The sequence below is a fragment of the Melospiza melodia genome, chromosome 2 (genome assembly GCF_035770615.1).
Source record: "Melospiza melodia melodia isolate bMelMel2 chromosome 2, bMelMel2.pri, whole genome shotgun sequence".
Taxonomy (NCBI): Eukaryota; Metazoa; Chordata; class Aves; order Passeriformes; family Passerellidae; genus Melospiza; species Melospiza melodia.
The window spans coordinates 22,251,121-22,267,254 of NC_086195.1; the positions used below are offsets into that span (position 1 = coordinate 22,251,121).

The 16,134-nt window shown below is 38.3% G+C and overlaps 1 protein-coding gene across 6 annotated transcripts in view; it reads right to left on the reverse strand.

Annotated features, from left to right (window-relative positions):
- Positions 1-6,178, reverse strand: part of STS (steroid sulfatase) — a 107,567-nt gene extending 101,389 nt beyond the window's left edge. Inside the window, exons 1-2 of one of the 6 annotated variants that reach the window (XM_063147960.1) lie at positions 6,059-6,178; positions 5,066-5,201 (exon numbers count right to left, since the gene is read on the reverse strand). Coding sequence is in view for 4 of the 6 variants with exons in the window: in XM_063147941.1 (XP_063004011.1) it covers positions 1,583-1,602 (20 nt within the window). In the remaining 2 variants the exon portion in view is untranslated. Of the gene's footprint in view, positions 1-1,582; positions 2,187-5,021; positions 5,202-6,058 lie in introns of those variants that run through there. The other 5 variants (XM_063147953.1, XM_063147946.1, XM_063147941.1 and 2 more) reach the window with 5 other exon arrangements.
- Positions 6,179-16,134: the final 9,956 nt, after the last annotated feature.

Genomic DNA, 16,134 nt, shown 5'->3' on the forward strand with positions numbered 1-16,134 from the left:
GTCTTTTATAAAGTCCACAGCTACAGTAAATGTATTTGTATGGTGGACTTCTCTAAGGATACAGAAAACCTAAAATGCTGAAGAGCAATTAAAATATGAAAAGGTTCAGAAAGCATAACTTACAACAGTGGATGGAAGAAATTCAATTTGTAAAAGTGAAAAAAAAAGAAGAGTAGAGGAAAAACACAGAATATCCTTGCAAAGTAAAAGTTTCTGAAAGATTCAGAAAATTTTAAGCATAATGTTTGGACACATATTTTAAGCCTGTACAATTCTATTGCAGAGAATTAATTTAGATCTTGAACATCTCTTGTGGTCTCACCTATACGTAAATCCATGAAATGGAAATACAGGACTCTTTCAAACCTGCAGCGTCACTGCAAGCAATCATTCACCTCACAGAACTCAAGGTGAAATGTTTGAGATTACCTGATTAAATGGAGCTAGCTGTCTTAGGGAAAAAAGTCAGGGCCTGACTGGCTTGACAACACTTGAACTTCATTACATTCTTCTAGGTAACTCTAGTATCTAACCATCTAACTGTATTAGATTTACAAGTGGTGTTCCTTGTTTTATAAGTTTTATGTAAACAAGTGTCTGTTGCTGGTCTTCTACAAAGAACATTTCAATTGAAATATCTAAAATAAGAAATAAAGCAACATCACTCCCTTATTTACTTTGTTACAATACATAGAAACTAATTGCTTAAAAAAGGTAAATATAAGCTGAACTTAAATTAAGTGGACAGGTTAGTGATGGAACTATTTCCTCACCCAAAGATTATTCAGTGCCTTACATGGTCACAAAGCCTATCTGCCATTGCCTGTACACAAGAGCATGTTCTGAGGTACACTACCAGTATGTCTGTGTCTGTACATGGGAGAAGGAGAACAGGGCAGTAACTTCTGGGGCAAGAGAATTCAAAAACTTGAATTATGACTTTGTTGGGAGGCACACTAACTCCAGCAGCCAAGAAAAAGTGCCAACTCCCACAGTAAGGAACAGCCTGGATGTCTAATACAACTCTGCTGCAATGGGGACCCATGAAGCTGACTAGCTCTGTTTGGCATTGCCCCTTCTCCTCTCTGCACCGTTTCTGCTTCCCAATCAGAGCTGCTATTTTTCATACATATCAGTACAGTACTATTGCTTTTCTGCCTAGATAATTCTAGAAGCTGAGAATCACTGCAAAGAAAGGAAGGTCACAGTACTGTATGATAGCTGGCCTCCAGCTGACTCCCTGCACTTCCCAGGCTGTCAGCATGTTCCTCCTGATCATGCAGCCATTCTGGTCTGAGTGTCAGCCAGTTCATTTATTTCTATTCAACTCTTCTGGATAGATACAAACTTTTAAGGGCACACAGTCACAGAGTAGGCAGAATGTCTGAGCTCTGGAGATTCAACTCCCCAGCTTGTTGCATCCCAAGCAGGGAACATGCATATAAAACCTAAACATGAAGTAGCATTACAGATCAGTGGCTCAGAGACCTTGTGACCCTGAGAATCACAATTCCTTCTCTCTCTTCTCCATCTGAACATGTAATTTCCACAGCCTTTGAAAAGTTTGAGCTTTGGAACTCACCACTGGAAGGGTGACTGCATTCAGTTTCACCTTTACTTCCAGCAACCAAGTTACAGATGACTTGCTCAGAAAGGTTCACAAAATGAGCATTCCACATGACAGTAGAAATACAAAACTTTTTGATTAATCTGTAACAATCAAACCGTAGTAAAATTAACAAAAAAAGCAATTAAATCCACATGCAGACAAGACATAAAACCAAGTTAATAACAAATGTTTTAGATTCTAGTAACAATGGGAACTTCGATAAATAAATGAAAGTTATACCATAACAAAAAAAAGTTACAGCAAACCCATATCACAGGGAAAATAAAGCAGGATACAATACTTCGTATAATTTCTGGGGATGCAATCCCTTCTGTTCTAATCTTCCTGACAGTTTAAGGCTAAGCAGGACCCAGCCATTAGGCACTTCAGGATTTTCATTACAATGACACTGCTAATTACCTGAACAGTTTGCCTGCGTGCAGCCAATATTTTATTAGAAGACCAAAAATTATTTCAACAAGCTAAGTCACAATCCATAAAGGAGAGTAAATGGTTCTCAGTGACTTTAACGAAAGCAATAATGGCCCTAAAGCATGATATTAAGGCTTCCTTTCCCATGTTCAGAAACTTTGTTGTTGTATAATTCCACCAATAAATACAGCAATTGACATCTAAAAATGAACCTTTCTAGAGTGCCTCATCTAAATTTACTGAGATGAACACATGTGAGTAACACATATCTTCACTTCATTCTCCTGCAGCATAACACATCATCTTCCATGCCTTTTTAACTATCTCACTTGTAACTGGTTGTCAATACCAAATCTAGAAAACACATGGCTCTCCTATCCCTGCTTGCTTGGCTGAGAGAAGACACATGTGCTTGATTAAAAGAGCATATACATCCTTTTAACCTATGTAATCAATAAAACATGACCTAGATCAGGAGTTCCATGGTACTGTTTAATTGCTTTAAGACATATGGTAATCTTCCATTTTGTACCTATTAAAACATGAACTGAAACAATACAATTCACCTAATTCATAATCTTAAGGTGAAAAGCTCATGTTTGGTGATATCCAGCACTGAGAGGGGCTTCATTTTCTGAAAGCTTATAGGCTTAACTATAGCAACTCCTGAGAATCTCAGCTGATACATGAATTTACATTTAATTCTAAATCATTCCAAGTAATTTGTTACTAATACTGGGTTTAACAGCTGTTTATGTAAATAATTTAAATTACTGGATTTATTCTAGTCTTTTGATTCTTTTTTAATATTCAAACCAAAACGGATTATAATCTGTTTATCCTCTTTGTCAAGGTGCCTGCAGAAAAAGAAAAATAAAGTCAGTCATTTCTGTGTGAAACACATAGTGCATGATACTCCTATGAATGGCATAAAAAACAGGTAAGTGAATCAGTGCTTCCAGCACAATATGAAATAGTGAAATAGGAAACTGCAATTATTGAATCAAATAATTGATTTGATAATCACAAGTACTACCTATGAAAACACTTAAGCATATTCTGAAGCTTTTACTCTCCAAGAAAGAACTCAGTCACATAAATTTCAGTGAAGTACAAAACTTCCAGCCTCAAAGTAAAGAAAACTCAAACAATATAGAAGTTAAAAAAAGGTTAAGAGGACGTAGTACACAAAACATAGTGTTGCATACTTAATGACCCCACAGCACCTGAGTATTTTCACTTTATCTCAGAGTCAAAAACAATAAAACCAATTAAATTTTAACACATTATTACAAAACCATTCAAATAAGTAATAAAAAATAGCAGCAAATAAAAAAATCAATTCCACAGTTCTTAATATCAAATTTTCATTCCGTTTCAAGAAAAAAAATAACCCAACAACAAAACCAACTACTACTGGTGAGTCATTAGATACAGATATTTAAGAGAGCTCAAACAAAACTTAGATCAGCACAATTTCTTACTTATGTATCTAGAAAATTATGCTCTACCATGTTGCTTGGACTTTTACTTAATTTCATTCTGTCAGTAAAAAGACTTAATCACACAGAATAAACCTAAACAGTTTTCTATCTTGGGAAGATTTTCCTGTGTTTGAACACAGCTTTGAAGAATCAAGTAAGCTAACATCACACTGATTATCACTGATGAGCCAGAGCAAAGCAAAGCAAATTGAGGTCACCAGCCTGTCAGCAATGTGAGAGTTTTGAAACGTGTACCATAGGATTTGTAACCCAGACCATTTAACCCTAAAAATGTTCAGCTTCTGTATTACACTTTAATTTTGAGGGCTATTTTCACAGAGATTGCCAATGACTTATTTACACTTTAAATACTCACAAGTTTTGTAAAACCCTTGTCTTCTCAGACAATTAGGGAATTTAAATGCTAAAAATAGTGAGTTTTCCTCTTTTTAGGAGCTAGAACCAATGGAAGTTATGATCAAATATTTTTTTCGAATTAGAACAATAAATCAAGGTAACATGAAAAAGCTACATCTGTTGAGTAACAAATAAAGGTTTTACTCCCCCACCATACATACAATTAAAAACCAGATTTTTATAAGATTTGCTAATTAGAAAGTTAGTAAATCTATCTCAGATAACACTGTCATACTACATCATTACCCATCCTCTTTAAATATTTGTCTCTTACAGCAGAATCACATTCTTTCTTAGGACAGCACAACACTACCATTATAACTACTGAAATCACTATTTTTTCAATTCCCTTTAAGAGGTTAACACCTTTTTTGACCTACTGTATTTTTGATTTTACCCCTACTGATTCTAGCTATGCTCCCAACTAAGTGTGCTACAAAAGAAACTATAAATGTTTGCTGGAAACAAAACTGGAATATTGACTTGTTGCACAGTGTTTATTGCAGAAACAAAACAGCCGTGGGCATTTTTAATACTCATATATTGTAAGGTTACAAAAAGACCCCTCAAAGCTCAGGAGCCATTTTCTTAAATCTACACAGGAATCAATTTCACAAGTACGCACAGAATTTTTAAAAAACATTGAAGGTACTGCACACAATCCTTTTCCTAGCCTACACAAACAGGGCCTAAGCAGCATTATCATTACAGAATGAGACAAGATAAAAAAGAGAAAACCAACCCAAAACTCAAAAACTGTTGTTTGAAAGTCAAGTTTTATTATTCAAAATGTACAAGTAAAGGCCAAGGATGTTTTATTTGTCTTATTTCACAAATAGGAGTAGGTGTCAGGAGAATTCTGTGTCTACATTTCACATAAATGTAGGGTGAATGTACTTGCAAGGGATAGGCTTTGGGGCTAGGTAAGATGATTAACAAGCCTAAATTAAAATTGAAATATAGCTATGTGATACCTACAGCTAAAGATTTAAAAGCTCCTACTAACTTGCTAAAATGGTGAAACATTGCCAATTCAAATGAGGGCGCTGTTAGGAAAAAGGAATTGCTGCAAGGCCTACCTACAAATGAGACAGGACTCCCCCTAGGTGAAGCTGCAACTAACCAGTGTCCTCACACAGAATGGCACAGCAGTACACATCTTCCAGCCAGCATGTCACCTGGGGAGCCTGACACAGCTCTTTTCATGTCTGCCTCTGCAACTGGTGCCTCAGTGATCCCAATGCCCAGTGGAGAATTACCTGCATGAAAAAATACAAAAGAGAAAAAGCTGATTAGGTTGGCGCCTCTTTCCCTCGCAGCTGCCCAGTAAAAATCAGATGTGTCCATGCAGGAAGACTTTGTTTCAACTTAAGAACAGTCTTGTTTCTTGAACTTCAGAACTTCTTGCATGTTTCAGAAAAAAACATACAACACCCAAAACAGCTTTCAATTAACCACTCTTGCACTCAGGAACCTGTAAGAGACAGATTTACTCCTTCCTCACAGATTTTTTTCTCTCCATTACTTTACTCATCCCTCACAGTTTCATACAGATTTACACCTTTTTGTTTCAACTATAGTCTAGTGAAATAGTACCTCTGCACAGGCATGCAGAAGAGACACTGGCTAACATGTCAACTTGATGTCATGTTCTGTATTTCCCGCCAGCAGCACCAGACAGGATTTAGGAATCACAAAATAAGTCTGGTTGCAAGGGACCACCATGGGTCGCCTGGGCCAACCTCCCTGCAGGGTCATCCCAGAGCACACTGAACAGAACTGCATCCAGATGGCTTCCAGAGAGGAAGACTCCATAACCTCTCAGGACACGAAGTGCTATTCTGCAAGATAAGAGGCCCCAATAAGAGAAATAGACTTTGGTTAAGAAGTAGAACAAGACAGAACAAAGGTCCGGCAGGCCCAGGCAGGCCCGGCCCGGCCCGCCCCGTGTGCCGCTATAAACCGCCGCCCTACCCCGGCCTCCCCGTTAGGTTTCCGGCCTGGCCAGTCTCGCACCGCGCGGGCTCCATCTGCCTCTGCTCCTGCCGCACCCCGGCTGCTCTGCCTCGCCATGGCCGCTTCCTCCTCGGCGGCCGCGCTGCGCCCGGTCACTCACCTGATCTTTGACATGGACGGGCTGCTGCTGGGTGCGTAGCCTGAACCCCTCTCCCCTCCACGGCCAGGTCCCCGCTCCGCTCCGCCCCGCGGCGGTGGGTCCCACCGCGCCGCCGGGCCCGCCCCGACTCCGAGGGGCCGTAGCCGGCGGCGAGCAGCCACTTTCCCTTCCCTCTTTCTCCCCTCCCCTCCGCCTCCCGCAGTCGGAGCAGCCCAGGCTGTGGCTGCTGGTTCACGGCCTCGCTCCGGGCAAGCAGCCAGAACGCCCCGGGCAGCGCTGCTAAAACCGGAGTGAAAGGATTAAAGTAACAGGAAACGAGTTAATTCCTTCTCCTGCTTCCGCTACTTGCTGCCTTTCGGGGGCAGATTTCGCCTTAATTAAACTAACAGAGTAGGGTACTCGTACTTAAAGTAAGAGAGCGGGGTACTCGCTCTGGCTGGCGGAGGGCTGAGCGAGGCCGGAGAGGCTGTGGGGAGAGCGGTGCGGGGCAGGCTGGGGCTGGCAGCCGGGAAAGGTGGGCAGGGAGCGGACGGGCAGGCAGCCTGGGCTCAGGGACCCCGGGCCGGGCACTGCCGGAGGCCGGGAGCAGCGGGTCGCGGAGGGCTGGACAGCGCTCGGCAGCGTTTAGAGCTACCTTCTCCAGCTGATGAGCCTGGACAGCACTCTGATAGTTTTCACTTAGCTTTGGCATCAGTAGACTTTCTGCTTTGCAGGGTTACTCTATAACTTGATGCTTCCCGTGCTGCAGCTCGGTTAGATCTTGATGTTTGAATAGTCGCTATAATTAGGACAGTTTTTAAGTCTGCTCTTAACTCTTCGCTGAATCAGGACCCTCTGGTGAGGCATAATGGGATGTTTTGACATGTGACTTAGTTATTGAAATAGTTATTGTGAGTTATCACACAGGAAGCAGTTCTGGAGATAGGTGAATTCTTAAAAGGTGTGAACTGGAGGTGTGTGCTTTCTTTCTGCAAAACCTGAATTGTTGTAGTTTCTGAGAAGACTGCTCTGAAGTCTGATGAATTACACTGTCTCCAAGAAATGTGCACTTTTCCCTCCCTCAGGGCTGTAAGAGGTGAATGTGATCCATATTTACCTTCTAAAACAAAAATGGCTATGCTATGCAAAACAGTGATTGAGTTGCATTTAGATTTTAATTGTATTTTCAACTTCATCACTGGACTCTCAAATAGCCTGGGGATGCACACACACACATACACACACACACATATATGCGTGTGTGTGTGTGATCCTATTATCTAGAACCAATTATTTTGATTTCATTCTTAGAAGTTTCAGGAAAGCTTTTTTTAGTTACTACAGCTCTTTGTCAGAAGCTGGAAATCTCCTTCACACAGTCAATAGTCACCTTAACAGGACAGCATTGGTAATTATACATGTATGTGATTTCTTCTATTTTAAAAAGTTACACATAAAGTATATATTGTATTTCAGAAATCTTTCAGCTGCAAGGAAATAGACTGAAAATACTCTTCAAGTATCTTCCAGTACAGAGTAGTAAAAGTGACACTACCTTGGTGATTTTCACTATGTGCACTTCATTTCGGAGGACTTCAGTATGTTTCAACCTCTGAATACTATGAAATGTTTAACATTCTTGGTGCGTCTGTTTGTTTCATGATAAGCAGTGACCCTTGGGAGGCAAAAAGGCAGTCAAGAGACTGCTCGGACTTTCCCAAGGTTTCTAAATGTTTCAAGAAATTTGGAATAATTTAGGGGAAAGAGTGAAAAAAGGCACACAAAATTAGATTCCCTCTGCCCAACCTGCCTACTGTAAATCTTCTGAATGAGACAAATGTTCATATTGATGTTAACCTAACCTAAGAACCCCATAATTTTCTTATGAAATTTTTAATGTGCCACATAATGTTCATTGGAGGTGATAAAATGAATAACATACGTATTTCAAGAAGCTACAGAAATGGCCCAAGTGTACTTCCTTTCAAAGAGCACAAATAAAAGTTTTGGTATTGAATATCTATTATTGCTAACTTTTTTAAGTGGTTGGGTGATTGCATAGTTTAGAATAAAATTTAGAAATTTTATTGCAATTTTTAGAATCTGAAGCTTCAGGTTTTGCAAAACTTTCTCTGAATAAAGTAGTGTCTGCAAATGTACATGACTATTTCTAGATGTTTTCACCTAAACCCTACTGATTTTATAGAACAAATATAAATTGATCTATAAATGATGAGAAAAATTGAGCATTAAATTCATCAGACGTAACGTGCCATGAACTTGCTTTCTGTAATTGACATGCTTCTAATTAAGGAAGGTAGGATATCTTCTGATAGAAAGATTTTGGAAATCTTTGTGAGTATGAAGTCCTTAAATGAGGTCGGAGATGTTCACAAGGTTCTTGACTTTGGAAACAATCCAAGTGTTACCCTATAAAACCTGCAGCCTATACTTTACTGGCTAATCCTTGGCTGTGTGGAAGTGTTCCTGAGTCTGATCAACTGATATTTTACCTCCTCCCTTCCTCTAACATAATTGAGGCTGATTAAGTTGTCCTTGAGTTGCACCTTGATATATCAGCTTACTTTCAACACAGAAGTTACTGCCTCTGAGCTGCCTGTGGAAGTCCTTCAACCCTTTCATTCAGAGTCCTTCTGTATATTGTTTCAAAGGTTATCTAACACCAGGGGTTTTTTTGCATTTCTAATCAATGCAATCTACTCTTCCTTTTTTTTTTTTTTTTTATTACCTAATGTTTCCCTTTGAGCTCTTGGATCAAATCTTAGGGGTGATCACGCACTGTTCACCCGTCTGTCAGCCTCCTTCTTCTGCATTTCTAATCAATGCAATCTGCCCTTCCTTTTTTTTATTACCTCATCTTTCCCTTTGAGCTCCTGGATGGAGTCTTAGGGGTGATCACGCGCCGTTCACCCGTCTGTCAGCCTCCAGCAGCTCCTCTCCATAGGGGTCTGTCGCGTGACGCCTCCTCCCAAGGTCAGGCCAGCTCTGTGCTGCCATGTGCTGCTGCGGGTGCGTGCCACAGCCTGCAGCTCAACTCCATCCCACCTCTTCCCAAAGCATAAGGATCACTGAGTCCAGCTCCTTGCAGGACTTCTGAGAAGTAGAACAGAGGACTAAGAGCCTTGTCCAAATGCTCCTTGAACTCTGACAGCCTTGGTGCCACGATGACTGCTTGGGGGAGCCGGTTCCAGTGACTGATCATCCTCTCATGCAGCTTCATTAATTATCATAGTTGATTAGTGGTGCACTGTGTAGTAGAAACCAGAGGAAAAGGAATAACTGCATCTTAATTTTTGTTGTACTGCTGTACTTTCTCAAAAAAACCCACCCAAAACAACAACAAAAAAAACCCCACAAAAAACCTCCCAGCACTTCAATTAAGGCATTACATTTCTTAAGTTTCTACTTGATTTCCTGCAAGAAATTACATTAAATGCTCAGAATAGTAGATTGCTTTTTCTTGAAATGTGGTAGTTTGTTCCTACAGAAGACTACTGTTCTAACTGCTAGTGTGTGGTCTAGTTAAAAATGTTAATCTATTTAAAATATCAATTAATTAATTAATTAAACGTATGTATAAATTAATTTAACATAATTAATTAAATATTTAATAATATTGAAAATATGAAATCTACTTAGGCACTTACCCAACACATAGTACGGGGTTAAAAGATAATAAGAATAACAACAACAGAAACTTGAGATATTTGATTCCTAAATAAATCCTGTTGTTACAGTTGTACAGTTTGGATCTTGACATTTTAGTATATTGTAAAAACATACAAAATCAGTGCTAAAGATAGAGAAGGAAAAATCTATTTAACTTGTGCAGAATATAAAACTAGAGTAATGCCCCCAGGATCTATCATATAAACTTACTGCGTAGGTTTCTTTTTAAACTATGACAAGTAGTTTTGTTATATAATTGTAGCCAATAGCTACCCTACTACCAAAACACAAATAGGATTGAATGTTGCCTTTGATGATCTGTGCTTAAACTTATAGGGGACTGAAAACATTTAAAATTCTCTACAAGCTACATATGTAATGTGAAAAACACTTTCACTCTCTTGTGAGAAATAAAAAAGTTTATTAAAGGATGATAGGAGATAAGGACCATAAAGCAAAGGTTATTATGGCCCGGTGCATCTTGGCACTCATCTAAGACCACACCATCACCTTCAGGGATACCCCTTAAATACCTTTTCCCTTTCATCAGTTTGTTGCATGTTCATAGACCCCTATGCATATCCATAAACTAGTTGACATTTTCCAATAAATATTTTACATGGCTCCTCCTTGGGTCTGCCTTTTTAGAGCATGCATGTTTCTTGGCTGTGGTTCTGGCTCCTTCTCTTTATCACTTCTAGTTTGGGCCTTGCTCCATACTTTCTTCAAATGGTGAGTGCTGATAGTTGGCATATCTGTAGCAGGTGTCCTTATCCTGTGTTCATTGGATGTTATCCCATCCAAGCAGGCATTTTAACACAAGCATAGCTATTTCACTACTATATCTAAGCTTAATTAACAACAGAAAAACAAACTATATCTTTATAGTAAAGTTACTTTTACACCATATATATAAAACCTATTTTAATATTTGTAAAAAGCCGATATTATTATATGTATCAATAACATGTAATAGTAACCTTTCTCAAATGAACTTGAAAATGGCTGCAAAGATAAAATATTTCTTAGCGTTGTGCTTAAAGCTGAACTAGAGCTAAATTAACATGCAAAGAGCATGACACTTTAGTATAGGAAGTTTAGTCATATATTTATTTTTGTTTAAATTTCTCCTACAAGTAGGGATTGTTTTATGTAAATTATTATCCTTGTCAGTGCCCCTCAGTGTTAGAAAAGTGTATCTTAATGTGAGATAAATCAATGTGTTCAAATATGAGAGAAAGTTCCTAAAGCAGCTTAGTTTTGCAAGATAACTTCACCATAACTCAAAGTCATGTTGGACTGCACAGGCACAGGTATGCCAGCTGGTGACCATTTCCAGAGGGATGGAATGTAGTTAAAGCAATTGGGATCAGAAGTTGCTGCTTTTATAGCCACTGTCTCCTTTGTGTGAAGACCTCTGTGTTTTGTGCCACTTCTAAGACACTTCTGCATGACTGGCCAGACAGGTCATCTCTGGTCTATAACACAGAAGAAATTAGCTTGCAGATAAATTCGTTGTAGTGTTGTGAGATTCACAAGAATTTCAGTATGTTTTCTTTCTCCCCATTGTTACGTACTCATTGTCACAAGGTCAGAAGTCAAAAATGTACTCTTACTTTCATTTTATTGTATGTTGCCTAGGAGATGGCTGTTACAAGAAAACTGATGAGAGTTCCGTGCTGGAGTTTGCTTATGTGCGTGCTGTCTTATATTTAAAACAGCTTCCTATTTCTTCTGCATCCAAGCAAATAACACCAATTCCATTAAACATCAGTCCTCTCTAGATTGGTCTATGTTATGCCTTAAGTGCAGGAATTAATCTTTTTAGGCTATAACCTGGCTATCTTTGTAAGCCTATTTTCTGCTTCTGTGTAGTGGAAACTTACTTTCTTGTCATTCTCACTTCTTTCCATCTGATTTTGGGAACAAAGAGGGAAGGGAAAATACTCTCTTGCCCCTGTGTTCAGTATTTGAAATTTGTTGCAAAACTAAAGAGATTAAGGATATTATTGGATTAGAATACCCTACAGATGCTTCATGAGCAAATCTTGGACATAAGTAAAATAGCTCCTCATTGAGAATTAACTGACCATAAATACAGTAAATGAGATTTGTCATATGCTTGAAAGCTAACATTTTAATTTAACAGCAAGAAAAATTTTGGCAAGAACATAACAAACATACTAACCCAGAGTCTGACTTCTGTTATTCCCTTGATTGATTTGTGAATTGCCTATCCACATGGTTGCTTGTTGTTTGTGGTTAGAATAATCCAGAATCAGAGTAATTTCAGCGTTCAACAGGGGTTTTTTTGTGAGTTTTGGTTTTGATTTCTGTAGTGGCTACCACATTTCAAAATGCCATGGGCAGCATTAACAATGATTTTTTTTTTTCTTGAGAAATTAACCAAGGAATGCTCCCAAGCTGAAGGATCCATGATTTGATTTTAATGTTGTGCAGGAATTACACACAAATGCAGTGTAGTTTTGGTGCTTATTTATGACTTGCCCCAGACCCAAAACATTTGGTTATAGAGAAAGGGAAAAAAAAAAAAAACCCAGAGAAGTCACATGCCAAACAGTTAATCCATAGAGTTTTCCAATTTCCTATGTGGCTTTTGTTTTCTGACTGTTACACACTTGAAATTGCATAGAGAGCCTGTAGTGAGTGGAGAGGTATGTTTTGAAAATGCTGGGAATGTAAAGGTTCTGTTTAGTGATTTTAGAGGTGCATAGAGCAGTAAGACCATTTATAAAAACTAGTCTCTTCCTATGCCTAAAAGCAGATTTTCAAATCTGTTTGTAGATGATAAGGATTTGTTGTATACGTAAACTGGCATGTGTATAAAGTTCCAATTATTTTGCTTTGAATGTAAATAATAAGGTGTCATAAATGGAATAGAATTTCACACAAAGAAAAGGTGCATGGAATTTTCCATTATAATAACACAATTTCTAGCTGCTGTATTCCAATTTTCTTCTCACTTAAGAAGAAAAACAGCATTAACAACCCTGGTTTTATTATTCTACATACTGGCAATAGTTACACTCTGTACCATCTTGGACCCAGTTCTGCAGCTCTTGTTCTGAGTAGCTGTAATTCATTCATGTAGCCTTGTTGTGAGTTGCCTAATTGAGCTCTTGAGAGTGGAATTTTTCAGAACATCTTAATTTGGGCAGGGCAGTTTCTGGTCTCTGAATTCTGTTGGTATATTATCTCTGAGACACAATCCCGTTCTTGAATACTGGCATTTACACTTCTAATGGAGGAAGAGGTGATTGTGGTTGCTCTTATTTTTAACTTTTTTTCTTTTTTATTGGCAACAGATCTTAATGGAGATTATAATTTTCACACTATGACCATTGCTCTTTTTAAGATCAGGAACTATGTTAACTAAAAATACAGAAGCAATTAAGCCAAATATCTCCTCTCAAACTTTATTGCATTCATTATGGACATCTCTGGCATGAAGCAGATATTGCTAATGATTGTTGATGCTCCTATTATGTGTTTATGTACATCTTTGTATCGATACTAATTTCTTTCACAAGACTACTGAGAATTATATAACCAAAAAATTTTTTGTGGCTTACAATGGTTCTCGCAGAGGCTCCTGACCTTGACTTATCCCCTTTTGCCCCCTTTGATAATAATAATAGGAAAATCATTGTTCTGACTTAAGGTTTGTTGAGGTAGTGTTAACCTTCATCAAGATTTTTTTTTAGTACTTAGGGGAAAACCATCCTCTCTTTTTAATCACTGTTTTTTACTTCCTTTGCTTCGATAACTGGTGAAGAATGCATCTTTTGTGGCTCTTTTTTTTTTTTTTTTTTTTTTTTTTTGATGGCTGAAAACCTTTTTGAACTTTCTTTTTTAAGCAATATTTTGTTTCTTGAAGGGTTGAATACCTGTTGACATTGTCAATTTTTGCTGTCTTCGTGTATGTTTTCTGTTCTTGTGCAGCTTTTAATAATCTTTTTATTTTTCTTATAATGAATACCATATTCAGTAGTAGTTTGGTAGTATATATGATGCTGCATTTTGGAAAAAATTTTATCTAAGCATACATTGCTCTTTCTCATGTACTTTTCCAACCTATTATTATATATAATAGCTGTGTTCTTGTTAAAATGTATTCTTACTTTACTTCCTCTCTCTCTTTAGAGAAAGAGGAAGAAAATATGACATATGACATGTGACATATTTTTGTAAAAGTCATCAAATAAGTTCTAATATACTGTGTCTCATGAAGCAAGTTTATTTCTGGCTCTTGAGTGATTTCATTTGGGCACTGTGGGAAGAGATTGGATAGAACTGAGTTACCGGCTGTGGCACGTGCGTGTGGAATGCTGGGGTGGCACAGAGGAGCACAGGGTGGCACAAAGGAGCACAGGGTGGCACACAGAGGCTGTCTCCACCTGACCTCGGGGGAGGACGTGCCACATGGCAGAGCCCTACAGAGAGGAGCCTGCCAGAAGCTGACAGACAGGTGAACAGCACATGGTCACTCTATGGAAGGACATTTAGAAAGTGTTGCTGATGTGGCAACATGGGATAGGCCATGTAGTGAGAATTCTCATGTAAGGAGATGCTGTGCCTTGGAAAAGTGTATAAAACCAGTTTGAATTGTTGAATAAAGGATTCAGATTCCTTCCCAGTCTGAGTCCATGCTTCAGTCATTACAGGGCACCACTTATGGGTTAGCACTCCAAGCATTGCTTTTTTCTCTGCTGCTTGTTTTTGGATTGCCTCTGCCTGTGTGTGGTTCTTTTGGGTAAGTTTCACATGCAGTTTGTCTCAGGGTAATGCAAGGCATTTAAGAGGAAAGCCCACCTTACTATTTGTCAGTCCAGTCTTTCTGTCTAAAATCTATGTGAATGTGCTCATGACCTTTGTCATTATATAACATGGGCAGTGTTAGAGTGTCTCATTGTTGCAGCTCATTAATGTGTGCTCTCTGACCTGCTGTAACAGGGCCCCGTGTCACCTTTGCTCTCCACAGGATGGGCTCGTGCTCGCCCTTTGCAGCAGCCCCGTGCTCGCACGTGCTGCACTCGCTGGCTTTGCTGCCAGGCTGCTCAGCCCTGGGCATGGATTGTCAGCTGAGCATAAATATGAGTTCATTCAGGTTCTTTTATCACAGTGTCACTGTATACATAAAATAGCCTGTTTATGTCAGGGCATCTTTTGGAACGCTGTGTCTTCAAAATTATCTTCTGTTTTAATTGCTCCATTTGTGCGCAATGTAAGCTTAAACAGACTATCTATTCAAACTAATAGAATATACCTTTATTTGATTACTGACCAGTAATAAGTGGGATTATGTTTTTTGGATTGGAATGTTTTATGAGTTTGATGCTGGTACTGGTCATTTGGGAACATTTCTAAGCAGGAGGAAAAAAAATGTACTACTACTGGAAGAATGAAGTAAAAGATGATGTGTATTCAATGAAAAAAAATAGGATTATAGTGTATCAGAAGGTTTGAAGTACGAGAAATTAATGGTTTAAGGTGGAGCATGAGTATACTGAGACATATTTCACTTGAATAAATTGTTCTATGATAAAGATATTTTTCTTTGCTTGTTTTGTAATTGACATATAGAAACGTCCTTTGACCTGTCTCTCCAGGGCAGAAGAGTATACTCATGCATGCCTGTAAAGTGACATAACTGTGGATAAAGTCAGCATTCTGCTACAAGATCATTATTACAAAAAAATTCACCATACGAAATGGTGGATCTTTTCATGCTAGGACTGAGTCTTCTCTATAGCATTATATTATTATTGCTGGACTAACAAAGTGTTCTTTGCTTTATGGCTCAGGGGAGATGGAGCCATAAAGAGCTTATCACAATGTAATAAATTTCTAGTCTTTAAAAATTAAAAACAGTGTTTCATGGGGAACATGTCTCAGGAAAATGAAAGTATTTGTGCCACTAAGGTATTGTAGTCTATCTAATTGCTATTCTGCTGCCTAATAACTTTCACTGTTATTATTGTTGTAGATCATATTTTTATTATATTTACCCTTTTTACCATTTTTAATTTAAATGTTTCGTTTTTCATGGATGAAGGTATCTAGGAGCAAAGAGCAAGAAGTAGTGTTGCTGTTCTGGTTTTTTGTGTTCTAAAATGTCAAATGTTGTATGTGTCAGTTGATTGCAAATTCCAGAGTATTGCAAAATTTAATTTCTTGGAATGTTTGATTCAGAGTTCATTTTGCATAGTTTACTGTTTATCATGGCTTTGTGTTTTCCAAAATAGAAATAAACTATTCCCCTTTATTTTGCAACTTGTTTTAAAGAGTAGGTAGTGAGTATATGGATTTAACATTAACAAGATAAAATTCTAAGTTGTTAGGTTACAAAAAAACCCTGAGATTTAATCTGATTTTCTTATTCTCAC